The sequence below is a fragment of the Erpetoichthys calabaricus genome, chromosome 3, assembly GCF_900747795.2.
Source record: "Erpetoichthys calabaricus chromosome 3, fErpCal1.3, whole genome shotgun sequence".
NCBI classification, from domain to species: Eukaryota; Metazoa; Chordata; class Cladistia; order Polypteriformes; family Polypteridae; genus Erpetoichthys; species Erpetoichthys calabaricus.
The window spans coordinates 72,985,290-72,998,655 of NC_041396.2; the positions used below are offsets into that span (position 1 = coordinate 72,985,290).

At 37.5% G+C, this 13,366-nt stretch overlaps 1 protein-coding gene across 15 annotated transcripts in view; it reads left to right on the forward strand.

The window, feature by feature from the left end:
- The window catches only part of LOC114648100 (myelin transcription factor 1-like protein), a 647,050-nt gene that overhangs the window by 269,579 nt on the left and 364,105 nt on the right, over window positions 1-13,366 (forward strand). For all 15 annotated transcript variants that reach the window (XM_051925515.1, XM_051925514.1, XM_051925524.1 and 12 more), the window contains 3 exons: window positions 6,988-7,042; window positions 7,299-7,332; window positions 9,090-9,152. In XM_051925515.1, coding sequence (XP_051781475.1) covers window positions 6,988-7,042; window positions 7,299-7,332; window positions 9,090-9,152 — 152 coding nt within the window. The remainder of the gene's footprint in view (window positions 1-6,987; window positions 7,043-7,298; window positions 7,333-9,089; window positions 9,153-13,366) is intronic.

The following is a 13,366-nucleotide window of genomic DNA, read 5'->3' on the forward strand; positions in this document are numbered from 1 at the left end:
GGATGGTTGGTAATTTTTTGTTGTTGCTGTTTGTGCCTTCAGTCGTTGAAATTCTTGATAGTGTACTTTGTGGTGGCTTTTAAGGTGGTTGATGAGGTTTGTTGTGTTACCTTGGGACGTTTGGACGGAACAGGAGCAAAGTTTGCACAAGACTCGTACCTGATCAACATCACATTCCTCGAAATCGAAATAGTTCCAGACAACGGAGTATGACCCCTTTTTAGGAACTAACGATCGCACTTCTGCACCTTCCTCACGTTGCACCGCCATCATATGTTTATTCTGACTGACTGTTATTGCTGCTATTGACTTCTACTGCTTCAGAAAGCGCTTGCAATCTAGACGCAGTAACGTCATAGTGACGCAGTCCAATCCGTAAACTCAGCCCATAAAAAACAGTTTGGTCTTTATACTGTAAAATCGCGACGATATTTATTAACTGATCGTGGGTCATAAATATCGCTATCATGAGAAAAAAAAGATTAATCGTGCAGCCCTAATTTTAAATATAATACAGTGTAAGTGGCATAAATTAGCACAACATGACAAACCACAAATATACATTTGGAGAAAAGTTCATATACTGTAGATAAAAAGGTGCGTAATCTGCGCAGCACTGTATCAGACTATATGATTTCTGTCATGATTCAGTTAAGATAGATAGATAGATAGATAGATAGATAGATAGATAGATAGATAGATAGATAGATAGATAGATAGATAGGTAATTAACTGAAATGCCAGACAACACACATTAATTGGGTTTGTTTATCTTCTGCTACATGTTTTTTTCCTGCTATAGTGAGAATTCATAGATTTAGAAAACAAACAAAAAAAAACCTCTTCTTATTCTTCCATGATTCCTGTGCATTTTGCTGTGCAAACTGACATGCACAGAAGTGATACTGGAAAAACAGTATATCTGAGTATAATCACGACAAACAGTTATTTTTGTTTGAACTGTTATCCAATGCCAGCAAGTCCAGTATCATTCAAATCATTAGACAAAGTAGGGATTGAAGATCATGATTGAGAAGAACTGTGTGATTGTGCGGGTTGGCCACACACTCCCAGTTGATCTAGGGAGCCTATTAAACCCACTGCCGCTGATAACATACCTGAGGAAGAGCCAGTGGATGAGGACAAAACACACAAACATAACAAGGGGTAGGTGCAAAGTGATTAGTGCTTTATTAAAATCAATCCAAACATTGTGCCCAACACAGTGCAGTCCACCTTCAGTCAATGAATAAATGATTCATAAAAACTGTGTAATGTGGAGGTTAAAAAACAACCCGATAAATAAGAATCCATTAAAACTAGGTTAAAAACACACCTTTACAATTCTGAGCCCTGGGGCCTTCCTTTTAAAACCGACACATCTCTGCTGCAGCATCAATGAGGTGTCTGACTGAGCCGCATGCCTCCGCACGTGTATGCAGTGCAGTCAGCCAGTTCACCAATTAACTGCAGAGTGAAGCACACTCACACACACCTGCACCTGATTGGAGCCTGCATCTTCTCTGGGCACAACTATTTATTTATTTATTTATTTTTATTAATTTTATTGTAATCATTCCATACATATAGATCAATTTTTACAAAAAATAGGATTGAAAGCAAATCAAACCCCACCCCTGAGAAGGAGAGCATGGCCAAAGGAGTAATACTTAAGGCTTTAAAACATGCCTAAATTATTGAGTTTAATAGGGCAAAAAAAGATAAATGGAGAAGGAAAAGAAAATTCTTCTTATTCTAAAATATTATTGATTAAATCCTGCCAGGTTTTGAAAAAAGTCTGTACAGATCCCCTAACTGAGAATTTGATTTTTTCCAATTCCAAACATCAGTTTCCCACTGACTTATTAGAGGAGAGTTAGGATTCTTCCAATTTAACAAAATCAGTCTGCGTGCCAAAAGTGTAGTGAATGCAATCACAGTTTGCTTGTCCTTATCCATTTCAAGTCTGTCTGGAAGAACACCGAACACAGCTATTAGTGGGTTAGGAGGGATTGTGACACCAAGGCTGTCTGAAAGGCACTTAAAAATTTTGGTCCAAAATGAAGTTAATTTGGTGCATGCCCAAAACATGTGACCCAGTGAGGCAGGAGCTTGGTTGCAGCGTTCGCAGGTTGGATCTTGCCCTGGAAACATTTTGGACAGTCTTAAGCGAGACAGATGAGCTCGATATATAATTTTTAGTTGAATAATTTTATGCTTTGCGCATATGGAGCTCGAGTGAATTCTCTGCATTGCTACCTTCCACTCCTTTTCTGATATATTAATTAAGAGATCTTTTTCCCATTGTCCTCTTGGATCTTTAAAAGGAAGGGACTCTAATAAAATTTTATAAATTGCAGAAATGGTGTCTAAGTCATTGAGGTTGAGCAATATTTTTTCTAGCATGGTGGAGGGTACAAGATGAGGAAAATTGGGCAGGTTCTGTTTGACAAAGTTTTTAATTTGAAGATAGTGAAAGAAATGTGTAGCTGGAAGATTAAATTTGAAATGTAATTGTTCAAAGGATGCAAAGATGTTGTCTATATAAAGATCTCTGAGCAATTTAATCCCAAATCTTTTCCAGATATTAATAACTGGATAAGTTTGCGAGGGTTGAAAGAGGTGGTTCTCTTGCAGGTTTACCACAGATAGAAGATTTTCCATCTTAAATTGCTTACTAATTTGGTTCCATGTTCTGAGTGAGTGAAGCACAATTGGGTTATTAGCATATTTGCGATAACTTGCATTGGAGCGCAGAGCAGGGAATATAAAGAAGTGCTGCAGGATTTTACTTCTATTGCGGACCAGGCCTGTGTATGTTCATTTGTTTGTGTCCAGGTTTTAATGGCTTGTATGTTTGCTGCCCAGTAATAAAACTGAAAATTAGGTAGAGCCATGCCACCTTCTGCGCGAGGTCTTTGTAGGGTTGCTCTTCGGATACGTGAATGTTTTGAGTTCCAAATAAATGATGTTATGGTTGAATCTAATTGCTTAAAAAATTATTTATTGATATATATTGGGATGTTTTGAAATAAAAAAAGAAGCTTAGGAAGGATATTCATCTTAACAATGTTAATTCTTCCGGCTAGAGTGACATGAAGGGCACAATTATTTATTTAAATCGGGCCACTGCTTTTCAAGCCGCGGACCCACTATACCACAAACTGGTCTTTACATCAGGTTGTGGTTTAGATAAAATCTTACAATAACTGATGCCATTAATATTGTGAGTTTTATGAGGGATCTGCTGTAACAGTTTTGTCATAGTGTTTAAAGCAAATCACCAAAATTAAATCCCAAAATTTAATTTCAAGGACAACCATAAATAAAAAACAGCTATTGCCAAAAGTAAGAAATTATTCATAGCACTGGGAAGAGAACTTAAATTCTACCTAAGCAGAAGCATTATAACTTATAATCCATTATTTACTTAGGGTAAGTAAACGTATATCATGTTGAAACTACTCACTTAAATGTGAAAAAGTAGGCTTAAAGTACAATTAATTTTGAATAAAAAAAAACGTACTTAGTAGATCTCCATGCTGTGCTTTGGAGGGCATAAGCAGAATATACATAGAATTTCATCCATCCTTCCACCCATTTTCATAAACCCGCTTATCCAGGGCAGGGTTGTGGGGAAGCTGGACACATTCAGCAAGTTTAGGGCATATGGCAGGGAGAATACCTGGACAGGGTGTCAGTCCATAGAAATACAAGAGATTTTGTTTATCATAACACATATTAATGACACACAGGATAAACACAGGCACATACTTATAAATAGAAAATGTGAACTTTATATGGCAATTAAATTTCAAACTGTAATTATTGTACACTCCTAGCAAATGTATGGTCAGCAAGAAATCAGAATAATTCATAATTATCAGTGAATACTGTAGTCTGTAGTTATCAATTATAATATCTTATTTGAGATTGCGAAGACTTCAGTACAGAAAAAAGAAAGCTTACAGTTTTGCAAAGAAAGTGCAGCAGGAGACCCATAAAATGAAAATGGTAATAATATCCAAAAGCTGAAAGGCTTTTAATCATGTTGAAATTATTTAAATACAATCAGGAAGCAAATTTTAAAACTCAAATTCTCTGGCACATGAAACTGTGTAAAAAATGTATATAAGTACAGAGGTAGAGCAGAATTTTTTTCAAACAAAAATGGCTGTTGATCATTGTTGATCTGTAGTATTGACAGTGTACACATCTCTTATATATATTTCTCTTCTGGTTCATCCTGCTTCCACTTCAAAATCGGTCCCGCCCAAACACAGCCGACACTGCATTTCTTGATTCCTATTCATCCTCTTCCATGTCATGCACTATACTGGCCTGATGAGCGTAATACATCCAACAAATACTCGAGGTGCTGTCACAACGGTAAAGTAGCTTTACCAACTTTGCGGGAGCCACCTGTGTCTTTACAACAGCTTCTTACACAGCAAACATCAGAAGCTAAAAATTATCGTGAACACATTCGAGAATACAACTCTTCTCTAGCGTTTGCTTCCATGGGTGCACACATAACTCAACCTCCTGGCCACGGACCATACTGTTTTAAAATACATGGGCAAATTTATCACCAAATTTCTTCACTATACGCTAACACTTCTACCTCTCCAGGATATGGACAGCTGTATGTTTTTGACACAGCGCAACCTACTGAAGTACGCTTACAAAATAAAGCAAACTCTGCATGCAGCGAAAATGTACTTCTCCAGCTAGATTCCATGCTCAGAACCATCAATCCCCTCGCTAAATCATACAAACACATGCATGAAATCACTCAGTCCAATCCAACAGCATCTGTACGAATGGTTTTAAAGGAAAACCCTAGGCAGGATTTGAATATGAATATGAATTGCGATCCTATGGTTTACTCACTTTTATTCCCTTACGGAGACATTGGCTGGCACAAAGATTTACAACATGTTCCCGATAAAAGAACTGCCAAGCGAATAAGGCTTACTCAATGTCAGTTTTACGCGTACAGATTAGCAATGAGGAATACATTTAGTATTTTGCACTCCAGCGGCAAACTATTCCAACAGTACGTCGTAGATGCGTATGTTAAAACAGAGGGCACGCGTCTCAGCTATCTCAGATTACATCAACAAGATCTGCGCGTGGAACTATCAGATGCACTGCAAGCAAACGCTGAAAATAACAGCGTACATGTAGGGAATATGATTATATTACCGTCCACATTTCCAGGAAGTCCAAGATACATGCAACAAAACTATCAGGATGCCATGCCCATAGTACGTAAATTTGGAAAGCCTGATTTATTTATCAGTTTCACATGTAATCCTGCTTGGCTGGAAATTCTACATGCACACTGTGTCTTTCAAGAAGTATTTATTTCTTCTTGATTTCTGAATTCCTTTCTCACCGTTTTCTGTTCCTATTCTTACACCGCCGTATGCTATATCTTACTTGAAATATGTCCTTAGATTAGCATGACACTGTGTCCGCTGCTGGTAGTGTGTGGTATAAATATGTTTCTTATAAAAGAATGCAGTTGTTGCCAACTGCCCTCCATGCTACCAGTTCTTAGGAGCCACGTGAACATGTCTTCGGCATCGTAATACTCACTGGGGAACTTTTTGCAGCAGTCTGTGACACACATGTGCTTAAAGGTTTTGGCCAAAAAACTATGGAAGCACTCATAATCTTATACAGAAAATTACTAGATATACTATGCTTACCAATGAACATTAATAAAATGTACATACAATCAGGAAATGATATATGTGCTAAATATACTTCACCCAGTTTATTATGCACTGAAGGGGAACATCTTCTTTAAAATGATGCTGCCTATTATTGTAGCTTATCCTTTTGGATAGCAGGGCACTGCTTCGGTCGCAACAATAAACAATATATGGATATCAATTGTAGTGTTAGTATGAATCTTTCAATATCATCAACTGTGTTTTTCATAATTTAGGATGCATTATTTTAAACACTCTGCTAGTATAAAAATCAGTATACTTTAATATGTTTTCATACGTTTGAAGAAATGTTAATTTTTGCCAATATCTCCACAGTTTTTGGGAAGTGGAATTCAAATCACATAATTAGGCTGCTTTTTTTCTTAGCAAACACACTGGGCTGTTATACCTTAATATATTGGTATACAGCCAGAGACCACTACACGGCCATTGCATCATTTCTAAAAAATATTGCTAAATAATATTACATTATTAAATATTATACTTGTTAAAGAGTAGAAGTATTTGCATTTGAAAATTCTTTAAAAAGTACAATTCCCTACATAATCTGCTGAAATACAGTAATGAAAGTAAATGTAATTTGTTTTCACTACTGACATTATTTTAATTAAAGAAAACCTTATCATTTAGCAGATGAGCTGAATTTTACACAAATCTGTATATGTCTCCTGTGGTCCAGTGTTTTACTAAACTAATAAAAAGGCAATAATTAAAGAGACAAAAATATTTTTTTAGAAAATACATTCTGATTACAAGTATCTTGCAGTTAAATGCAATATAGTATTTCTTACAGAAATGTATTGGTATCATTTCAGAAATTATTCTTGAAACCTATTACGATCAGTTAGAGTTAACAGTTATGTATTGTGCAGTATGGTTGGAAAATTGTAATTTAATATGCCACAGATGTAATCAGATGCAACAATAAGGGGTTTTTAGGACATTCTATAAAACTACAAATGGTTTTATAGTTTTTGTAAATTTTGAAAAATTTATTTTTTAAATGAGAAAGTTATCAGATATCCTGCTTTAAATTTAGAAACTAATGTTAACTGTTAAATTGTGCCTTGAGAAATAATTATCTTAATTGGGAATGCATATGCTTTGATACTTTTTAAGCAGGTTTCTGTAAAGGAACAGAGTCTGGAAAGGAGTGTAATGAAAAAGGCATGCTATCATGTTGGACATTGGTAGTCTGGTCATGTAGGATAAGGGCACTGACTGCCTGCTAATCTATTCCCAGATGGAGGTGGATGCAGACGAGAAACGCCATCGCACACGCTCCAAAGGTATCCGAGGTACGTCTCCTGCTTTACTAAATCACTCAGTGCACCATTCAGGGTGACCTTCATCCTCTACTGTCTCTGTGTACATTGCATACTGACCCCTTGCACATTCTGAACAACATTACTGTGTACTTCATTTTATGTTTTCTTTGTTTTTATATATAAAGTTTTCAAGTTCATGAAAAGTACCTATTTAAACTTGACATTTTTTAATTCTGTTTATCTTTCTTTTTTTTTTTTTTTTGTTTTGTATTCTCTGTCTTCACAGTGCCCGTGGAACCCGTAATACAAGAGCTGTTCAGGTTAGTATATTTAGAGTTTAAAATACATCATCATTAGAGCTAGGAAAATTTCAAGCCTGTTAATGGGTATAATGCACTTTCTGTTTCATTACTGTGCTTTATCTGTACCCTGATGTACTGATGAAATTAGCTCTCTGGAGACTTTTATAAAAAATATGCTTGACATCTTTTCTTCTGCTATTGTCAGTGGCTGTGTGTGAACATTGCTGTTTTTCACAGACACCTATACTTTCCCTTTGTCTGTCTTTTTTGTGTATTATGTTTTAACCTGGGAATCTACATGTTTTTTATTCAGACTGTCTTTAAAGCTATTAGGTATTTCTTGTGTCCTAAAAATTCTGGCAGAAAAAAAGTTGTGTAATTCATGCAGATGAAATGTCTGACATTCAATCCTTGATGAGGCACTAATGTATAAATATCTAAAGTTTCTGAATGCTCTTTATAAAATAGGCAAATCATTAAAGGATAAATGGAGGTTTTACTTTAATACTCAAGCACTGGTAAATGCCACAAACATTTAACTAAGAAGAGTTCAGTAAATTGTAATGACTTCTGCCATTCATTTCAAATTCATGATCTTAGATTCTTTTTTCAACTACAGTGTTCTCTTGTAAAAAGTGATTTTCATGAGATATAATATCGATACATTTTGTGAAGTGTAGAGTATACAGAATATGTGCTATGAAGCTATTCAAATCATGTGCTTATATTGATTATATTTATGGTGTTAATTTGCCATGTTCCTCTTATGTCTCAGATTAAAAAGAGGAGTGCTTGCATAAATCATGAACAGTAATGCCACATATCACAGTAAAATCCATTAATTTAGTATTTGTGTGTAAACCTCAACAAGTCTATATGTATATTTAAAAGGGCTTAAGGTCATAGGCACAGTTTGGCTTAACAGAAAAAGATAACATTTAGTATCCAAAAACTAGAACCAACAACTGTTAAGTTACTGGATTTTATTGAGTATTCCATTCAGAAAAGGGTGTAAGTAAAGTTTTATTTGTTATATATATTTTAATGTAGTATCTTGCTTTAAGTTGAACAACTGACAAATATAAAGCTGTTAGTGACTTGAGTGAATGTTTGTAAAGTTAATATGCAGTTGTTTCTCCCTTATGTACAGCAGTACTCATAATAAGAAAGTTACTAATAAGTATGTATGTCATTTTATTATTCAATAGCATTTCTGAAAAAAGTAAGCGGAAAAATGAGAGGGAAAGTGGTTTCCTTTTATTATATGTTATACATGACTTACACATTTATTCCTTAGGTACTGTATAATAATTTTGCACCTACAAGGTTACAAGTATTTGAAATTAGGTAGATAACTGTGAATATAGTACTGTAATATCATTATGAGGCAAATGTTTATCTTATTTTCATAGCATAATTCTTTCAGAACCTTCCTAATTGTACAAGAAATGCATTTTTTTATATTGTGCCCTTTGCAGAACACTGAGAACACTAATGCACTCTGTACAACATTAGCAAACATCCTGTACAGTATATAACATGCCCTGCACATTTCAGATATTAATTTCTTATTTTGTAAACCTTGCATAACCAAATGAATCTAAAATCATCACAAATGAGTTAAGCATTTTATTATTTTACTAACTTGTTTTACTTTATGTATTTAACTCTTTTAAAGCAAGTTGTCTTATTGAGATTTACAGTAATAAATCTCAAATTGTATCTAGTAAAGGGTTGTATAAAATCACAGCACTGTTATGCTCTGTTTTCTTTAGTTGTCCCACTCCAGGCTGTGATGGCAGCGGGCATGTCAGTGGCAAATATGCAAGGCACAGAAGGTAATTACTTAATCGCTTAACTGTTGCTTTGGCCATTTGTCTGTGTTAAAGAATCAGTTTAAGATAAAAATTTTTTTTTTTGCTCACAATAAAACCATTTTAAGATAAGCCAATAATATATGTATATTTCTCAGATTTTTTTAACCAGAAACATTCATTTAACTTTGAATCGATAGGACAGTATTAGTGATCTTTTTTTTTGCATTTCATGTATTAATTTCATATTAATTTAAGTTTGTCATTGTTTTTCAGATTGAAAAATGAATAATTAAATCATATGCTATTGTAAACATTAATGATTTTGCAAGAGTAGACAAGTTTGAACAGTTAAACTGAGAAATTAAACATTTAGTAAAGTAAATTCCAACAAAATTAGTTTCATTTATGCATGTGTGGATTGTTCTGAGTATTCAGCAGAAAGGACAAAGGATCTTATATATGCCTAAATTAGAAGATGAGTTAGCAATAATGGAATATTATCTGGCTGGTGTTTTCATGTGAAAACAAAGATGAATGCACACCATAACAAGCCATACTTCACATTTAACTATAAAAGGGTAAATTCTGAAAATAGAAATAAAATACAGTATACCAGGTTGTTGTCACACCTGCTAAATGTCAGATCCCCTCTGGATCTGAACATATGACTTAACAACACATCAGCATAACTGCAGAATGATCCTCTTCAAACTGTTTGTTTTCTGCTGGGCTGATCAGCATGAAATTATTGAGTTAATATTCAAGAAAGTTGAGAAGTTACCTTTAGCCATCTTTGCTATCCAAACATCCTTTTGTTCAGCAAGATAACACTTTTGGTTTTGTGATATGTGACTTGACTGATCTGCTGTGGGTGTGGCATGGCCCTGTTACAATATGCTATTTTAATAGTACTGGCAAGGACTGTGTAATTGAGACTTGGGTACCTTTTTTACTGTATAATGCTTCTGAAGTACATTTTCATATTGACAAGATAAACTTGTTGAGTAAAAGTGAAAAAATGTTGACTGTCAAATTTGGACATCGGAACAAAGTTTCTGGGCTGTAGTTCTTCAAGAAATGGATGGATTTTTGCTTTGTATTTAGAACAGATTTTTTTTACAGGTATGTTCATTTCTGTTTCAAAGAGTTTGCCCTTTGTGCATTTATGTTTTGCATTGTATGGAGTTAATATACACCGAGGCCAGTAAACCACTGCTGCAATATATTTATTTGCTCTGACACATTTATGTGCAAACTGAATTAGCATGTGTCAATTAGCAATAGTGCCATCTGATGGTGACAAGCATTTTCATTACTGTTAAGAGTCAGAGCTGCCCTCCCTGATATATAATTCCATAAGAAAAAGCAAATTTAAAAAGAGATTAATCATTTCTAACTACAATATCACTAATGTGTTGCATTTAAATTTTTAACAGAACTGGATATATTTTGTTTTACAGATACATTAGATTAGGTTAAATTCAACTTTATTGTAATTGAACACAGTAAAAGTACTATGAATACAAAATGCTGTTTTGCATCTAACCAGAAGTGTGAATAGAAGTTAATTGAAAGTAATCTGATAAACATAAATAAATACAGCATTGAGGGATTGTACAGCCAAGAGTAAGTCAATAGCATATACAAAATGATTATTGAGAGTTTAAATACAATATGCATAGTGTATACAGTGTAAAGAAAACACAAAGAGTATAAAGGTTTGGGGTTTCCATCCCCGTATTCAGTAGAAAACTCTTTTAGATCGGGTCAGTTCGTACATTGAAAATAGACAGAGAAACAAATGATAGGTGGACAATTTATAGGGTGGGAACGGAAGTTGACACAGAATGCTGGGAAGGAGCCGCGGTGGTAAATGGTTGGTAATGATGTCATCAGATGGGGACCAGACGGAAGGAGAGAACCCGGAAGTGTCTTGAATTTTATCGAGTCTGGGTGAATTCACGGTGGTGTTGCTTCGTTTATCCTGAGGGAACAGAGAGAAAGGTTAGTACCCTGCCGTTGTCCCTTGACACGAGATTTTGTGGTGCTTGTTGGGTCCTTAAGCCACTCCCCATGCGCTTGTGCGTGACATGACCCCCCCAACCCAGACCAATCACGTCGGGTGGCCCGAACCAAGAGGTCGTGAACCCGAGAGAGAGCATCAGCGTTAGTCTGGAGGTTACCCTGGCGATAAGTGATGGTGAACTTATACGGTTGCAGGTCCAAAAACCACCTGGTGACTCGAGGGTTTAATTTCTTATGAACAGCCATCCACTGGAGGGCAGCATGGTCTGTCACTAGGGTGAACTCGCGACCCAACAGGTAGTACCGCAGGTGAGTTACCGCCCACTTTATCGCCAGAGCCTCCTGTTCCACCGCTGCATATCTTGTCTCCCGGTCCAACAGTTTCCGGCTCAGGTAGATCACGGGGTGTTCAACACCATTGATGCTTTGGCTCAGCACGGCGCCTAGAACTGTGTCCGAAGCATCGGCCTGGAGAAGGAAAGGAAGAGAAAAGTCAGGAGTTCTCAAAACAGGTGCCGTTGTGATGGCCATCTTTACGTCACTGAATGCCCGTTCCGTCAGTTCATCCCACAAAACATGAAAAAGGCCCTTTTCTTTGTCAGATTTGTCAAGGGGAGGCTCTCTCAGAAAACGAGGTACAAACCGGCGGTAGTAACTCGCTAGACCTAAGAAAGCGTGTACTTGCTTCTTGGTTATCGGACAGGGCCATTCAAGGATGTCTTTGATTTTTGAACACTGTGGCTTCACCAGCCCTCCTCCCACCAGGTAGCCTAAATACTTGGCCTTGTTCAATCCGAAAAAACACTTCAGGGGATTGATATGTAGCCCTGCTTTCGCTAGCGTCAGGAGGATGGCGTAAACCTGCAGCACAAGCTCCTCCCAGGTAGGTGGCACAGTAGGACTGGTGTGGCTTCAGCACACTGTCTACCAGACCCTGGGAGGTCGCTGGCGCCCTGTGCAGTCCAAATGGGAGAACCTTGTACTGCCAGTGTCCGCTAGGGGTGCTAAATGCCATTTTCTCTCTTGCGGATGCCATTAAGGGAATTTGCCAGTATCCCTTAGTCATGTCAAGAGTAGTCAAATGACGTGCAGTCAACAACCGCTCAAGGAGTTCATCCACGCAGGGCATGGGGTATGCATTGAATTTGGAGACTTGATTGAGATGCTGGAAGTCGTTGCATAATCTCCATGACCCATTGGGCTTAGAAACGAGGACGATGGGACTGGACCACGGTCTGTGACTTTCCTCGATGATATCCATGTCCAACATGCGTTGAACGTCTAACTCAACCTCCGCACGTTTTGCCTCCGGGAAGTGATAGGGCTGTTCCCTGACTACCACCCCAGGGTCCGTCACGATGTCGTGCTGAATCAATGAGGTGCGGCCGGGTGCCTCGCTGACCACTTCCGGAACAGACAGGATTGCAGTTTCCAGCTCCTGTCGCTGGTAGGGAGTCAAATTGTGGCCGAGGTTAAGGACTGATTTTTCCAAGAAAAGGGAGAGGACAGGGCCGGCGAGGGGGCGGACTTCCCTGTCCATCCACGGCTTCAGTAAGTTGATGTGATATACCCTCTCGCTCGGTCGACGATTTGGTTGTTTTACCAAATAATCGATGAGCCCTTTTCTCTCTTTAACCTTGTAAGGGCCCTGCCAATGAGCCAACAATTTAGAGTGGGAAGTGGGCATGAGCACCATCACTCAGTCTCCCGGCTGGAACTCCCACAGGGAGGTGTTTCTGTTATAATTCCGCACCTGCGCTGTTTGAGATTTCGACATGTGCTCTTTTAGCAGAGGTCAGATTTTTGCTAATCTATCGTGTAACTGCGCGATATATTCCAAGATGTTGGTGGAGGGAAGTGCCTCCACTTCCCAACCTTCTTTTAGAATGTCCAGTATACCCTGGGGTTTGCGTCCGTATAAGAGTTCAAAAGGGGAAAACCCCCTGGAGCCTTGTGGCACCTCCCGATATGCAAAAAGTACAAGAGGTAAGAGCTGGTCCCAGTTCCTACCGTCCACGCTGACTACCTTGCGGAGCATCTGTTTAAAGGTTTGGTTGATCCTCTCCACCAACCCGTCTGTCTGTGGATGATAAACAGATGTTTTAAGATGCTTAATATGGAGTAACTTGGCAACCTCCTTGAACTTATCTGAAGTAAAGGATGTACACTGCTCCGTAAGGACTTCTTTGGGTATACCCACTCAGGGAAAA